Consider the following 17,395-nt stretch of genomic DNA (forward strand, 5'->3'; position numbering starts at 1 on the left):
ACTGGCCCATACAAGCAATTTGCATTTTTGGTTTGGGTATTGTCCTATTACCCTATAGGCCAGTCTGAGCCTGTCCTCCTCTCCCTCCTTGCAAACAGGATGGTATTCTCTGGCACTGTCCTGAATGAGTTTACCTCCTATCTCTTGGACAGACACCAGGTCATCCAAATAAGTGTGGTCTCGCACATCAATGGGGGACGTGCACTCATGACAGGACTCCCAGTCATTCACTTGGTTCCCTTTTAAGCAGTCCACCACGCTGCAGCACGTCTTATTATGGGTGCACAGAAATTTGAGTGAATCACCCCAGTCATACGCCAACTTGATTGGCTTCCTCTCCAGGGTACGATACTGTCCAATACTGCATGTATCATCTACAAAGCAGTTATGAGTAGCATACCTGCATTTCTGGAGGCTAAGCTCCACACATCTGGTGGCCTCCTCATGCAGCAAATCGACCAACCGGCTCAAATTACAACTAGCCCGCAAAGAGATGACCTAGAAACAATCCTTCTCTTGTCACGCATCGACTCTCTGGAATTCAAATCTGTTATTGGCTCAGAATGCCTCCACAAATCTCCAAATTCGCAAATCTCTCAAAACATGGCTTTGTTTAACAACACCTGACCACTGACTTATCCCAATGGAAGCACAGACCAACACACAGACCTCAACTCACAGTACTGTGCTAGTGTTGAAAGGTGCCAGACCAAACACTGGCTACCCACACTCTGTATAGTGCTCCCATGCTCTCTAGCTAAATCTGCAGCTTTAAACAATAAAATAAAATAAAACCTACAGCTGAGCCCAACAACCCTGCTTACTACTGAACTGTCTCCCTCCTTCACTAGAATGAAATGCATAGTGTTCTGCCATTACTTGGAGACTCATGGACTCAGCGCCCCCCTCAGTCCACTTTCCACCATCAGTACTCCACAGATACAGCATCACCAGGTTGCTGACATCCTCACAACAGCCACAACTCCACTCTATCCTCTATACTCATAGTCCATGAACTCGCTACTGTCCTTGAAGCTGTTGGTCACTTATCCCTCTCCTTGTCTTTCTCTCACCTTGGCATTCAGGGCACTGCCATTGCCTAGATTGCTACGTACTTAACTGGTTGCTCCACTTCCATTTTCTGGAACATCCTCATGAACCCCTCTTCTTGTCAGAGTCACTGATGGGTCTCTCCTTGGTCCTCTCTTTTTAACTATTTGCACCTCATCCCTCGAAAAGCTCATCTCCTCCTTTGGTTTCTCATATCATTTCTTTGCTGATGGCACCCAAACCTTGTTCTCTTTTCTTTAACCCTAAGCTTTCTTATCACAAACCACAGGCTGCCTGACCTCAATTTGCCACGGGGTGGAGTTTGGATGTCTGATGCTTAATCACTCTGAAATGGAGGTAACCTACCCATTGGCTTCTAGTGTCTCACCCCTTCTCTGTTCCCCTTGCATTCTTTCCACCTTAGGCACTTGCCCAATCCCCAGGCCTATAACCTGGTGGTTCTGTCAGTGATCTGAAACTACAGTCAATCACTACTTTTATGGATGCCAGGTTTAAGCTCCTCAACAACTGACAAATATGCCCCTTTCTCGCATTTCACCCTGCTATGGCTCTTATTCCAACCTTACTCTGAGCAGACTGGATAACTGCTCCAGCCTCTTCAAGGGACTCCCTCTTCGCTCACTTACCTCACATGACAAGGTACTTAACTTTGCTGCCTGAATACTCTTCAAACTCCCAAGATCCTCATCTACCTCTGCACACTACTTTGTGCGAGGCCGCTGTCTATATGCAATTACTTGCTCTTTAAATTCTTTCTTGTCTATGCCCTGGTCTGCCTTCTCCCCATTTCCTGGCTAACTCCATCTCTCGCTACTTACTGACGCATACTCTGAGACCTCGAGCTCTCCTCAACCTCTCTTTTCCCCATCTCCATGTGCTACCTCTCACTTTCATTCCTTCACCCTACTCGCTCAGCACAAGTGGAACTACCTACACTCTGTCATGTTTATCTCCATCATATCATGATTTAAAACTGCCTTTAGAACACACTTGCTGGCACTTAAAGGAACACCCAAGTTGTCACTTGCTATCCCCCTTCTGGTCCCTCATCTTCACATATATGTATGTACTACAATATATATGTGACTATCCTATACTGTCAGTCATGTTCCCAGTCAACCATGTCTTGTGAGTACTGCTCTTGTTGTTTCATTGCCTTCCTAATACACTTGGTTAACGTGTCTTCCATTGTTACTCATGTACTAATGTAAGGCCCCGAGCATGGGATAGCCCAGTTAGCCATTTGTGTTCAAGTACAGAGTTTCTTGTTGAAGCGCTCCTTGCTGGCCAAATAAACACAAAAGCCCAGCATTATTAACCCCAGTACCAGTAGTAGTTGTACTACTAGTAGTAGGGATAATGCCACTGGTAGTAGAACTACTACAGCTTATGGAAATACTACCAGTAGTAATCCTACTAGGTTCCACACCTATTGGTGTTTCTACTACTACTGGTTGTATTATATTAATTGTAATATTAGCAGTAGTTTTGACAATTCAACTACTAGCAGTGATATTACTGGTAGTAGTGGTATTACTGTGTACTGATTGTACTACTACTAATGCAGGTAGTGGTATTATTAGTGTTGTTGCTGCTATTTCTACAATTGGCAGAAGTGGTATCACTAGTGATAATGGTAGTGGTTCTACTACCAGTAGAATTGGAAGTATCAATGTTGTTACTAGCAGTACTACTAGTGGTAGCAACAGAACTACTACTTTCACTGGTAGAAGTTGTAGTAGTGCTACTATTAGCGCTATGTGCAGTGCTAGTAGTACCAATACCACATCTACTATTACTGGTAAAAGTACTACTCGTAGTAATCCTACTGATACTACTGCTGGGGGAGGAGTAATAGCTTTGAAGTAGAGGAGTTTTGGTAGGGAAATCATCAAAGGTTAAAAGATTAACAATAAGAAGCAGCATCTTTTACTTTTTTTTTACAGTAACATCAAGTCAATGCAGTGTTTCAATCACTGAAAATAATTAAACATTGTCGCTAAAAATCAAACATAAATGAAAAATGACCAATTATTATCAATGACAAGCAGTGAAACAAGTTCAGAAAATGCAGGACAGTCATCTGTGTGTTCTAGAACTACATCTTCACAACTGCACAGTTCAGTCTGATACTCTTATCTCATATTTATTTTGTTAACTGCAAGAATCAACCTGTCTCCTTGCAACAATATTAAGGTGATCACAAACAGAGAATAAGTATGACTTCTGTTTCAGAAAATAAATGAATCACATACCCAGGTAACTGGCACAATCCATTTCAGAACGAGTCCGTGCAAAATCCCTCCTCTAGGTTCGTGGCCCACATTCTTTTCCCAAATGAATGGAAATGTACAGTTCACTGTAAAAGGTCTCGTTTTTTTTAACTAAACTCTGTTATGGTGTATGCATGAGGGCTGTATTGTAGACGGAGGGCAACACTGACTTCCTCAGGTGTGAATATTTACTATACAGGTCAACAAAAAATTAAATCATGAGCTGAGGGAGGACCGAGGGGGAGAAGGGAGACCAGAATCCGCCTTAGATCTCCTCACATCATGACTTCATCACACCATCATAACGTGACTCCCACCCATCCAATGTCTTACTCAGAGTGGGGTGTAGTCAGCAAATTCTAAACCCGAGACCAGCCTGTATGAGAGACCTAATAGGGGGAGAGGTGAAAGCCTGTTCTGCCTTTGAGGGAATTTCTTTCTTAAGATCTGTTTGAGCCCGGCTTGGTGAGCCTTTGTTTGTAAACCAGGATGAAACTGCAGTGCACATATGCAGGAAGGATGGCTAATTAGGAGTGCTCCTTGCTGCACGTTTACAGTGCAGTCAATATGTCCATGATGGATGTGGTGGGGGCAGAATTCTGGCAGAAAAGCACCTCTGCAACCGAAAAGCAGCCCCTGATATATAATAATAAGAGTAATAATGTGCTACTTTATATAGCACTTCACGCACTTCTAAGTGTTGTAATCATCAATGTAACTATTACTGCCCACTTGTGGTATTGTTGTCAACCTGGGTGAGGAGTGTAGTGAAGGCCTGAGTCAACCCGACCAGAGTATCAAGCTCATGGTGCATGCCATTGTCGTGGTCCCATGGTAAGCGCCTTCAGCTTGAGCACATTGTGATGGCCATGACTCTGCCCACAAGAAAGGTTTTACGCCGTTCCAACAACTAGTGAGATGGCGTTTTTCTGAGGCCTAGAACTCTGGATGTGTGCTGCACATTCATGTCTTGTGAGTACAGAGGCAGGGTCTAGCAGGACTTCTAGTGTAGCCAAAACCTAACACTCTAAGCATGATGAGGGGTATATACTCATCCACCAGTGCTTTGCTGATGCCGTACATCCTCTCCACACTCAAAGCAGTGCTCATGTGTGAGCACATGTTGGTCTTGTCCTAGATGATAAAGCTTGTTCAGAGCTCCATGATTGCTGTCTACTCCACTGACCACAGAGTAATCAGCTACAGGGGGCAGCATTCATGAAACTGAATTGCACACTGATGAACAGTGAGAAGACTAAGGCAAGCCTCAGAGAGGCGCACGCGGGGTGGAGGGGTATGGGGGACTGCTTTGAATCTACAGGGGAGTGGGTCAAGACCCAAGTCCAGAGCTTCTTCCAGGATGCAAGCAGAGCTGGTGCATGGTAAAGAAGAGAATATTCAATGAGCTGCAAAGCAAACTGAAGAGACTGTTCGAACTCAAGTACCGATGCTGCAATGTGAAGGAGTACCTAGAGGAAATCAGGAAGGGGTTAGCAGACCACTTCCAGGTGAAATCCCGGAAAGGCATGTTCCGTTCTAGGGTTGAGCGACTTGAGAAAGACGAGTAGTGCAAATCCTTTTTCTTCAAAAAGCTACACTCCATAGCCAGGACCCTTGTGGAACTCCACGACCCATAGGGTAACGTGCGAGGTGGGAAGGAGGAACGCATGAAGGTCATCACAGACTTTTATGGCAATCTCTATTCACCAACGGTGTCAGAGAGAGAAGAGGCGGACAAGTTCCTGGCTGGGATCTGAAAGAGACTGGGCCCAGAAGAGAGAGCAGGCCTGAAAGTCCCCTTTCACACCGAGAGAGTTACACGAGGCAGTCCTATCCTCCAAACGCTGCAAGACTCCTAGCTGTGACAGTCTCCCAACTGAACTGTATGTTGAACTCTGGGACCTGATCGGACAAGGCTTGCACAGGCTATATGAGGTGATGGCAGAAAGGGTACTCATGCCACAGTCTCTGTGAGAGGACACGATCGCACTCTAGTACAAACAGAAAGGAGAACGAGAGGACCTCATACACTGAATGCCCATCTCCCTCTTGAAAGTGGACGACAATATCCTTGCAAGTAATGGTTGTCTGAAAAAGGTGATCTGGACGATAGTCTTACCAGTCCAGTCCTACAAGATACCCAGTTGCCACATTGGAGGACTGGCCCTGATTAGGGACATGATCAAGTACGTCAAGAACCAAATGGTCTGGGTGGATCTGGTTAGCCTGGATCAGAAAAAGATGTTTGACTGAGTCTCCCATGAGTTCATGGACCGGGCCCTAAATGTATTGGGGCTGGGAGACGTCTTCTGTGACATGGTTAATGTAAAGTATAATGACATCTTCAGTACTGCTATGGTTAACGGTTTCAAAGAACACCTCCTTCCCAGTGCAGTAAGTGGTTCAACAAGGGTGTCCACTCACACCTCTTCTGTTTCTTTGTGTTATAGAACTCCTGGAGGAAAACATCAGACGAAATGAGCACATTAGAGGGATCAACGTGCCAGGAAGTGACAGAAAAGGCGAAGTGAAGTACACCCTCTACATGGACAATGTCTCCATCTTCTGCGTAGATGAAAGCTCTGTAAGGGCCCTGGTGAAGAACTGTGAGGACTTCAGCAAAGCGTCAGGGGCCAGGATCAACTGCAGGGACCGTGTTTTTTAGAGAATGTAACACTAGACATGAGCCAATGCCCTTCCCTATCAGGCTGGCCCACATGAAGATCAAGTTTGGACACCACAGAGCTGCGGAGAGGATGTGGGACGAACGAGTGGCGAAGTCCAAGCAGAGCCTGGGACTCTGGAGCCTGCAGAAGGTGACCATCAAAGGGAAGGCTCTGGCCCTGAATAATTATGTGCTACCAGAGATGCAGTACATGGCCCAGGTCTTGCCCGTGCAGAAGAGGACGGCGAGGACCATCACCCGGATGGTGTTCTGCTTTTGCTGGAACTTCAAGATGGACTGAGTGAAGAGGGACACGATGTACAAGGAACACGAGAAAGGGGGGAAGGGTAGTGCCAGATATTCCTGAGAGGCTGCTTCACCTACAGCTGGGTAAGGACCACACTGAAGAGTATTGACGAGAGCCAACTGGGATTCCCGATGGCCCGTTTCTTCCTCCTGCCAGTCTCGCGTAGAATGGGGTGGCCAGAGTGGATTACCAGGATCCCATACAACTGGACAGCGTCTTGGTACAGAGGGTTTTTTTTCTATGTGTTACAGGCCAGAAGCGGTGCTATCAAAAAAATGAAAACAAATTAAAGCAATGCCGACCTATGACAAACAAAACTATTAGTTTTGCCAATATTTCTTTTCGTTGTTTTCCCTTTACTTCACGGTACTGTCAATAGTATTATGGGTAACAGTAGCTTTTAATTGCTGTTGCGTGCTTCATGGCTGTGGCAGCAACTTTTAAGATGTGCAGCGAAGGAAATGTAAATAAATATCTGTAGCTGTCCAGGGCTATTTTATTTTATGTGTTTTTCTTTTTTTTAAAAAAACAGCATTTGTTGGCCACCGTGGCTCAAACACAAGGGAAATTGACATTTCTGCTGATAGATTCCAATCTGTGAATGGGTCAAAACAGCGTTTTTGCAAGGTAAAGAAATACTGATGTTGAGGTGCACATAAACTGGTATCACCCCCAAATAACTCTAATCCTGAAAAATACAAAGTCAAAATATTAATGGCAAAAGTGCCAATGAAACGCGAAACCACCCTGAGTAATGGACAATGTTGATCATTGCAATACCGATGCGGTAGCGGGAACGGAATGGCAAAGATCCGTGTCAGCATGCTAAGGATATTGAGCATCATTACAAGTTTGGATAGAGAGGATTTAGAAAGGGTGGTGAGACACCTGTGCAAGTTCATTGGCGAATAAATGTAGCTGCCACCCTGGATGAAGTCAGGTATAATATTAGAGTGCAGTCTTTCAGGGAGCCATTGGCACAGATCTGAAGTTCCATGTCCTTTTAAGATGCAACTTGGTGTTGACTGCAAAATCCCAGGCACACGCTCTGCTTAGTATGTGCTCTGGACTGCAGAAGGACAGAGCTCCCAGTCAAACTAGAATTGCAGTCCAGTAAGCCCTTCATACTGGAATATAATAAAGAAGAAAATACCCCCGGTGAGACACCAACATTCACCACAGTTTGCATCGATAAGCCAACTTTCACTGCTGTTTTAAATCCTTAGGCACCATCTCCTCGGCCTGCAGAATTTGAGTTCTGTCGTGTTCCCCTGCTCCTGCCAGGTGATTATTTAGTGCCAGAGGACCTGAGAGCTCCATACTGCTAGCCCATTTTGGTTGCGATCTGCACTGAGATCCCATTCTTTAAGTCAGTTCTCATAGCTAGAACATGCTTATGGGATCCAATTACACCATACCATTACCAATTCTTTTCAGACAAGGGATTCCTATCTCACATGGAGCAATCCTGAAAGCTGTTTAGCTAGATGCTTTTACATTACTCCAGGGCACTGAAGGTACACTTCCAGGGCTGCTTAGGTGGCCATGGGTTCTTCTGACTGCCCAGGTGTCATTCTTGACTCTACAGATGTGGCTCCTACAAAATGACATCTTTTTCTCCCTCACAGACAGCAAGCATATCTTACTGTTCTCAGGGTTGCGAGAGGGTATTCCATGTGCGCAACATTTTTTTCTTTCTCACCCATTACCTTTCTCTTCTTCCTTTGCTCAGAGGAAGGTCGAGCTGGAGCATATGCCACATGCTACTCTTCGTTGCTTGGTGCCACCCTAATTATTACCCTTTAAACGTGGATTGGGCAGATACGGGAGGGAGCCCGCAACAAAGTCATGGAGGACCTATCCTTCCTGTCCCCCATGTTCATATCCACTCTTCCTCCTCCTCTTATGGTCTGTTGTCTAATTGTCTGATGAGTACTTAGCCCGCTGCTGTACCAGTGGTAGAGACTATTTCTATTTCTATTTGTAACAAGCCTAAGCCTGCAGGCGTCAAAGTGCACACAAAGACACGGACAGCCAGAGCCAACAGAACAATCTAAGGTAAGAGAAGAGACTGTGGGACTTTGCCTCATGAGGCAGGGATTCAGTGGGGCACCTCCTGACCAGCAGGGCCCTACTGAATTTTTCAACCCTCATTCTGGCTACTTCTCCATTGGTGACAGCCACTTACCAAGTTGTATCCCCTGCAGGGTACAAAATGCAGCACCTGGTCCTCCTCGTTAGATTTCCTTGTGCCCCCCACGAGTTGACCTCCCCTCCAGTTCTGGCAAGGGTGGTAAGTACCGTAAGGGGGTCATGCAGCTCCCCTTTTCCATGACAACTACATGTGAAGTGTTGGAGGGTATGAGGCCTCCTCCGCCTAGCGAGCTTAGGACCCTAGCTGAGGTGGTTCTTCTGCCCCTTCCTGCCCCTTCATTTATTGCCTACATCTTCACACAGGTTTGTCTTAGCAGTAGGTCTCCACCATAGGTCTTGCGGGGTGGGGTATTATGTCTTGCTTTCCCACTTCTAGGCAAAAGGTTTCAGTTTAATTGGCTTGATTATGATCCAGTGACACAGCTCGGCTCTCTAACATGGGATCCTTTACTTTCTCAGGCCTCTGGTGGAACAGAGAAGAGTGAATTCTTTATCCTTTTCCTGGTTCACAGATTTTAGGTTCAGTCAGGTTAGGGGCCTGATGCTGGAGCACTATCTGCTTGAGGCAATGGCCAAGGTGCAGATCCTCCCATCTTTCATCCAAAAGTGGATCTGGTGAATTCCAGCATTTTGAGAACCCAGAGGTTGCCGTCCTCCACATTCTTTTCTGAGAGTGTATCGGGGACTAGTGTTTCTTGAGTTGTGCCCCCATGTCTGGCCTTCACCTTGAGGATTGGTTCAGTTTTTTACATCACAGCGAGTCTGTACCAAGACATCGGATCCATGTGCAGATATTCTGCTCTCCTTATATTTACTGATTCCCTTGACTTCAACATCTGGCTCATCCACACTTCCTCCACTTAGGGCATTCAGAGGTTCATTCCTAGTGTCTGCGTGGCTTCTTTTTCCTGGATGGTTTTTGAGCTTAACTAAGAGCCTCTTCGTCATGGCTCATCTTCATGAATTCTTTGGTGCAAGCTTCAGCAAGCTGGGATGGGTCGCTCCCATTCCAGCTAGGCTTCCAGTTTCTTTCTAAACTACTTTTACAGGGTAACCATGTGTGGGACGCACAAGAGAGACTGATACTCTAGATGGCTATAACAAAATGAGAATTTATTTGAACCCAAAAAGTAATAAGTCTCTTTCGGGTAGATCAATTTGTAGAAAGCAAGTCACTTACATATGTCTCTGTTGGGCTTGCATCTGAGCCTTGTCTGACTTCCACTGAAGAACCCTGATCTTTGCCTTCGGGCTGCAGTTTTACAGGGTTCTCAAACCCAGTTTAGTGGGTTTGGTTGTTCCAGGAACTTCCTTGAATTTAGATTCCAGAGCAAAGCAACGTCTTAGGGCATGATACAGATTGTGGAGACAGTTGACAGCCTCTTGAGTACGCAAGGACAGATAGATACCTGCCAAGTCCTCAGTGGTAAGCTCCTCTCCACGGATATCAATGGGGTCTCTGAGTAGGTTCATGTGACGTTCCCCAACTAGTGACCAGGCCCAATACCACTGGCTGTTCCTGTCTTCCCGGGCAGGTAGGATTGTCTAGTCCTGTTGATTTTTGTGTCTCCCCTCCAGTGATGCTCAGGACAGACCCTTGCCTTTTGTGGGTTGAGGCCATGAAAGTAACCCCTGCTGCAGGTCCAGTACAGTCCTTGGCCACCATACACTCTCTCCTGGCCTTCACATGCCTTTGCTACAACCTGGAAACATTTCTGGAGATCACATCTGGAACAGAAGTGTGCCAGATGTTGCATGGAAGGAGAAAAGAGCCACTGTGTAGATGTGCATCAGAGCGGCGCTCATGGGAAGAAGACACTGCCCTTGCATGTTAGTTCTGGGTTTGCTGTCTGTTTGGGTACAAGGGAATGGGATCTACTCTCAGCAGACTACCTTTCCCTCTCGCTCAACGTGCAGCATGGGCGGAGCTTAAAGACCCCATACCGCTAGCCCCTTTTGATTGCGATCTGCACTGAGATCCCACTCTATAAATCAGTTCTCATAGCTATTACCTGCTTACAGGAACAGACAGATCCTATTACACCATCATGACTCCCATCCAGCTGCACTAGGATCCAACATCCTTTGGCGACTTCTCCCTCCCTTGGGTCCCAGGAGCCTATCATAACTTCAGCAGGAGGTGGTTTATATGATTATCCTTCTTTACTCCAATACCGAAAAAACAACTTTGTGCACAAACCTTCCATTCTGATGGGTTTGGAAGAATCTACACATGCTGTCTAATTGTTGTTCGCTATGGGGTGAGGCGTTCCTGCTTCAACCACCACTCCCAGTAAGTTCCATGTCTGTGATACTTTCAAAATACCTCCTATACACTACCCTTCAGCTGGCATAGATGTTTACAGCAACGAGGCACACCAGGCCCAACTCATTTGCACATGTGACATATCCCTGTCTGGTATAACACTTTATCATAGTTGGCCCCAGGGGTTGTCTTGGCTTATGTTCCCATGTGTCTTTGTTCCATGTAGTTTTTAATGCATTACATGCATTGTCCAGTCATTTGTGTTTAAAGGCAAGAGTGTGCATGTCCCTGTCAGTGAAGCTATTCCTCAAGAAACTCCTGAGCCTCTCCCTCGACATGCCTTTTCTCAGAACTCGTTATTCTAGAATATGGGCCTGCCAACCTTTGCTCTCCAGATGTTATTGACTACAACTCCCTTCAGCCTCATCCAATATAGTCAATGACGAGGGATCATGTTAGTGGTAGCCCAAAACATCTGGAGAGCCACAGGCTGCAGACCTCTAGGACCACCTGACTCGGAGGAATGCCTGCTAAATTTGCTCTATTTATATTGCTGGTAGTATTCAAGTGCCTCAATCATATTTACACTCTATCTTCTTGTCTCCAAACAATATACATGCATGTCCTTGCATCTCTAGTCATCTGATTTCTCCTGCAGACTTTGCGCCATCATGACGGCTAATATCTAAAAGGCCTATTATGGCAAACAAGTTGTTCATGCTTGCCTGTGTAAATGTTACACCATTGCTTGTGTTAATGACCATTAAGTGCCTGTGTAGTTTGTACACTTGAGGGTTTAGAGGCACTGCGAGAAGGCCTGATCATGATAGAAGATCACCAAGAGGGGTAGGTCTTGTGTCAGTTCTGAAACTGTGCTGACTTATAAAATGTGCTAACAGGATTTTATTGTACAGAACTCAGGGTCAGGCCTGGTTTAGGGGCATTAACTAGAACCTTCCTGGTAAATCAGTGCACATGATGGTGAAGTTTGATTGTCGCGGAAGAATTTGAATTAGCCTCTGACCTTTGATTGAAATTCAAGCTGCCTGGTTGCATCAAGTTGCTCCACATGGGTATTTGGACATTAGATTATATATGTCCTGAAGAATCAAAAAAGGATGTTCCTCACTGGTTATACAAACAAGCCAAACAAAACCAACGGATGCCAATGGGCATCAGCACCCGGTTCAAAGTTCCAAATCGAATCAACCTGAATGTTTCCACGACAGCGCTTCAGTAGAGGCTCAAAGATCTATAGGGTTCGAAATGGATCCAGTAAGAACCATTTGTAGTGGTTCGCCTGGAATTTCCACCAGAGATGGGTGCTTGGAGCACAAAGGACCCATGTAGCCAACCAGATGACCCTTTCTAGTTTCACCAATCCTTCTAGCCCTTGACAACTCGCCCAACCGCCCTCCTCTGTGGTGCATGCAAGACCCTCTGTATATAAATGGCACCCTTTATTTGCAGCCATATTGCCTGGGGCAGAATGTATCAAGATTTTCTAGCACACTCCTAATACAGGTCTATCACAAAGTACTGTTTCCTTACCGGTGATAGGTTGGCCTCCATGTCAGTCAAACCCCATTCACTCACTGAAAGATTTGGTTGAAAAACCTGCAGAGAGCGAGACAATGATTTTCTTTTAATGTCAATGAAGATATGATTTGTAGACACGAACTGCACCTACGTGCATAACTTTTCACAGGTCTTCTTACCCAATCATTTCTAAGAAGACAAAATGACAACACATTTCCGGGTCGTTATGCTTGTTAAAAGGGGAATCGCCAGAAAGTCGGAAGATTACAAGAGAGATTGAAAATGACAGTTAATTAGCTTACTATGTCACATTGTATGATCAAAGAAATGAATGTAAACCTACCGTTCAAATGCAACCATTTTTGTGAAGTGGAAGATTGATGGTGAACCCACTGAGGAGGTTCAAGGTTACACCTAGCCATTAACTTCGATTAGCACCTCGAGTGTGATGTAAGAATTTTGACATCCAATCAGGATCCAGGCCTTATTGACAATGTTTGCTCGGCTAGCTCTGGATCCTGACAGCTCTCAGGATTTCACACACCACTCAGGGTGCCTGCTCTGTCCTACCTTTCCCATGCCACCACAAATCTCTGTCCTACCTCTCCCCTGCCACCACAAATCTCCAATTCCCAGCACCTACCACACCAAATCTCCCAGCTCATCCTCACATAGACACAAATGTCAAAGAGGGACTTCACAGCAGCAGTCAGCTGCTTGGTGGCAAACCCTTAATTTTAGTGTCCTCCCCTTGACCGTTTTTTCTCAAAATGAGGGTTCACGGCAATCAGTAGGCCCCGGCCTGGTGCTAATAGCATCAATGCCCGTCCCCATGAGCAACACAGACAGTTATGTCTCCCCTGAGACCTCCTTATGCACCCTCACTTCACTCTGGCCCAGGAGACGTGCTCCTGTGCACATAACTATTACCAGCATGCTGATAGGAAGCCACTCACTACTCTGGCTGCTTCCTGCTCCGCTCTGATACTCTATGTTACCCTCCTTACCTCCCTTTGTCTGCTCATCGTGCAATGCCACTGCTGAATCTCTACCTTTGTCTTTCTTCCTCATACAATCTGCTTCCCTGCACGGCCAGACCAGCTTGCACGATATCAATGACAGATTCAATGTGCAGTGCCCGAAAGCATCTGCTGCTCATCAGACATTGTTTTTTTTTAATACCACATTTTATTGGTTTTTTGAAAACATTAAACATACAGCCCCACACAGTGGGGTAAACAAAACCTCCCATACCCGCCCGCCAACAACTCCCCGCTGTGGTCTCTTACCAACGAGCTGCAAAACATGCCCCAACATTTGTCCCTTTCGCATTACACCCGTCAGTCCATCTGCAAGTCTCTGGATAGCGTAACAATACAATATTATAACTCACTTTGCCATATCTTTTGCGCCTTTTCTGGGCACCCCCTGGCAGTATAGACTCTCTTTTCCATCGCAATGCATATATCCACGTCTGTGATCCATTGTTCAAGGCTCGGTGGCCTCTCGGAGCCCCAAAGTTGCGCTATGTTCCTTTTAAGTATCGCAGTGGTGGTAGATAAGAGCGCTCTCTCATACCTCGTTAGATCGGTGTCTTCTTCTATCCCCAGCAATAATTGCTTTGGATTTGCAAGTATCCTTTTGCCCATTACCCTTTACAGTTCTTCACAGCACTGTTGCCAGTATTGTTGAATGATGGCACAGTCCCACAGGATATGATAATAGGAGCCTTCCTCCCTCTTACATCGCAAACAGTATGGATTCGTAGCCTTTCCCCACTTGAACAGTGCCACCCTCGGGTAATAAATCCTATGTAGTATCTTCAGTTGAATCAATCTAAGCCTGGAGGAGATAGTTGATTCTCTGGGGTACATCAGCGCAGACACCCATTCCTCTGGGAGTAAGTATATCACCCACCTCCCTCTCCCACTTGGCTTTCAGGTTTGACAGCTCTTTCGTAGCAAAGGAGTTAGTCGATGTGACCTTCTGTGTAAGCAATTCTGGGAATACATTGCGTTCTAGTGGGGAATAATCAGGTATGTCACTCAGTTCAGGGAGATGGGCCTGCAGCGCATGTTTGAGCTAGATATAGTGGTATTGTTCGCTAGAGGGGAGTGCAAAGGTGGAAGCTAGATCCGCAAATGCTATTATTACATTTTCTTTCATTACATCGCCAATTTTTGTAATACCTAGTTGGGCCCATGTTTGCCATTTAGGGAGTTTGTTCACCTCCGGGAGATGTCTGTTGTTCCAGATTGGTTGTGCTAGAGTTAGTTTTTTATCCCAACCTAGGTATTTATGTGTATCTGCCCAGACCAGGGTTATATGCGACAACATGGACGGGTCAGCGGGTCGCTCTTTTTTCCAGTAGAGGAGGCTCATGATGGGCCTTTCTTGTACGTCGGTGTCTAGTATTACATTATGCGGTAGAGTGGTATCCCCATGCAGTTTGTCATTCACTATTGCCATTTCACTGGCCCAGTAATAGGTCTGTAGCCGGGAGAGCCCAATCCCACCTTCCCATATGGATCTTTGTAGGGTAGTAAGTGCCATTTGTGGGTGCCCCCCTTTCCATAACAACTTCCTAAGTGTTTGATCTATCTTATGGAACTCATTGGGTGCTATTGATAGTGGTGCATTTTGTAGCACGTAGAGAAAACGGGGGAGGGCCATCATTTTGAAGAGCGCTGTGCGACCCAGCAATGTGAGTGGTAGGGACATCCAGTGGCAAACATCATCCTTGAACCTGGTCGCCACTGGATGTAAGTTTTTCCCCACGTAGTCCGTTAGTTTGTGTGTGATTTGTATACCGAGGTACCTGGATTGTTCCCTTTCAATACGGTAGTGGCATGCATCTGGTACCGCAATGTCTATATGTTTCACTGGGAATAGTATGAACTTTGACCAGTTGATGCGGAGTCCACTGAATGCGCCAGATCTCTCTAGTAAATGCGACACAACGGGGCAGGAAACTCGCGGGTCCGCCAGATAGATTAACAGATCATCCGCGTATAGAGACACTCTGTCTTCCCAGCCGTCCGCCCACCTGAAGCCACACCATGTCTGCGTGGATCTTAACAGGATTGCTAAAGGTTCGATTGCTAACGCAAAAATCAAAGCTAACAGGGGGCAGCCTTGTCGTGTGCCCCTACTTAGCTGGAAGGGTTCGGAAGTATACCCATTCACTCTTGTTACTGCTACTGGAAGGTGGTATAATAGTTTAACCCAACTCATGTAGTAAGGGCCTATACCCATACGTTGCATAATTTCCCAAATTGCCTCCCAGTGCACAGAGTCGAAAGCCTTCTCGAAATCTATGGACAGTAGGGCTAGGGGGTTTGGTAGCTTATGTGTTTTTTCTAGTGCTGTGTGTAATCCATATATATTTTGCCTGGTGGATCTTTGTGGCATAAAGCCGCATTGGTCCGGGTGCACTAGTGTGTGTACGACGCGCTGCAGCCGATTGGCCAGTGCTTTCGCCAGTATTTTGGCCTCACAATTTATAAGAGAGATGGGCCTATAGGAACTGCACTTGTCAGGTGGCTTATCTGCTTTGGGCAAAACTATTATTGTAGCTTTTCTGAGGTGTGGGGGGAGGCAACCCTGCGAGCGTGAGTGTTGAAAGAGGTGCAGTAGTTGTGGAGAGATTACGTTTGTGCCTATTTTCTTCCATATTGCGGCAGGGAAACCGTTCGGGCCTGGGGTCTTCCCTGACTGAAGTTCTGACATTGCACAGGTTACTTCTTCCTCTGTAATTTCTTGTTCTAGAAGGGCCGCCTGTTGTTCGTCTAGGGTAGGAAGGGTGATTTCTTCTAATATAGCGTTCGGTGGCAGTGCAAGTGGAGCACTGTACAGTTCAGCGTAATATTTAGCAAATCCCTCCGCTATGTCCTGGTTTGTTACTAGCGGGTCTGGCTCTTCTGTCGTTAGTTTCCTAACTTGAGTGAGGCCTAAGTCCCTGTGTTCCAACCACGCCAGAATTTTCCCTGCCTTGTCCCGAGTTTCATATATTTTCGCCCGCATTGCTGCATACGCTTGTTTTGCATTGTCTAAGGCTGTATGCTGTAGCTGTTTCTTTGCTAACTGCAGTGCACGTTGTGTCTCGGGGAGGTCATGGACCAGGTGAGCAGATTCTGCATTCCGTACCTTGGCTTCAGCTGCAAGTATCACTTCAAGGTGTTTTTTCTTGTGGGCTGCAGTCCAGGCTATGATTTCACCCCTCAATACTGCTTTTAGTGCCTCCCATAGCGTTGTTGGGCTGTCCACAGAGTCAGTATTTATTTCAAAGTATGTTTCAGTGACTTTTTGTATGTGTTCTACCAGTTCGGGAAACCCCAGGTGATAACCATTCAGTCTCCAACTGGGCGGGGGGAGTGGTCTGCTGGTCTTAATCGTTAGCATGAGTGGGGCATGATCTGAAATTCCTCTGGGGAGCAGTTGTGCGTCACACGCCTCATGAATGTTACACATTGGTAGGAAGAAGTAATCCAACCTGGATAATGAAGCATGTGCACCGGAGTGGTACGAGTATTCTCTTGTATTGGGATGTAGGGATCTCCATGCATCATGTAACCCCAGTGCATTGGTAAATGTGGGAAGTTTAGTGCATATATCTGGGTTTGTGGATCGTACATGTGTCCTATCCAGCTCTGTGTTCATGACTTTGTTAAAGTCACCTCCAATCAATGTGAGGTCTTCAGTGTTGTCAACAATTAGGGGTGTAATATCGTTAGTCAGCGGGGTTAGGAGGTTAGGCGGTGCATATACAGCGATCATAGAGATGGTGCGCTCCGACAGGGTTCCTATTGTGTGTACATATCTACCTCCCTGGTCCTGGGTGACTGCAATGGGGCTATGGGGGAGTCTTTTATGTACTAGGATCAATACCCCATGTGATACCATGGTGAATCCGGCATGAAAGGCTTGTCGGTAGTTTGTGCGACTAAACAGTGTGCATCTTGTGCCCGCCAGATGTGTCTCTGTTAAGAAGGCCACATCCGGTGAGTGACGGTTCAGTGCTTGTAGGACTAGGCATCTTTTAATACTATTTCCGAGCCCGTTAACGTTCCATGTCATCACCCGGATGGCTCTGCTTTTATCTACGTTGGTGTTCTGTGCCA

The 17,395-nt window shown here is 46.1% G+C and overlaps 1 protein-coding gene across 1 annotated transcript in view; it reads right to left on the bottom strand.

Annotated features, from left to right (window-relative positions):
• LOC138528325 (heat shock factor protein 4-like) overlaps window positions 1–17,395 on the bottom strand; it is a 731,255-nt gene that overhangs the window by 45,438 nt on the left and 668,422 nt on the right. Inside the window, exon 10 of the mRNA XM_069639844.1 lies at window positions 12,288–12,353. Within this exon, the coding sequence (XP_069495945.1) occupies window positions 12,288–12,353 (66 nt within the window). The remainder of the gene's footprint in view (window positions 1–12,287; window positions 12,354–17,395) is intronic.

This window comes from Ambystoma mexicanum, chromosome 1q (genome assembly GCF_040938575.1).
Source record: "Ambystoma mexicanum isolate Mex_15411 chromosome 1q, UKY_AmexF1_1, whole genome shotgun sequence".
NCBI classification, from domain to species: domain Eukaryota; kingdom Metazoa; phylum Chordata; class Amphibia; order Caudata; family Ambystomatidae; genus Ambystoma; species Ambystoma mexicanum.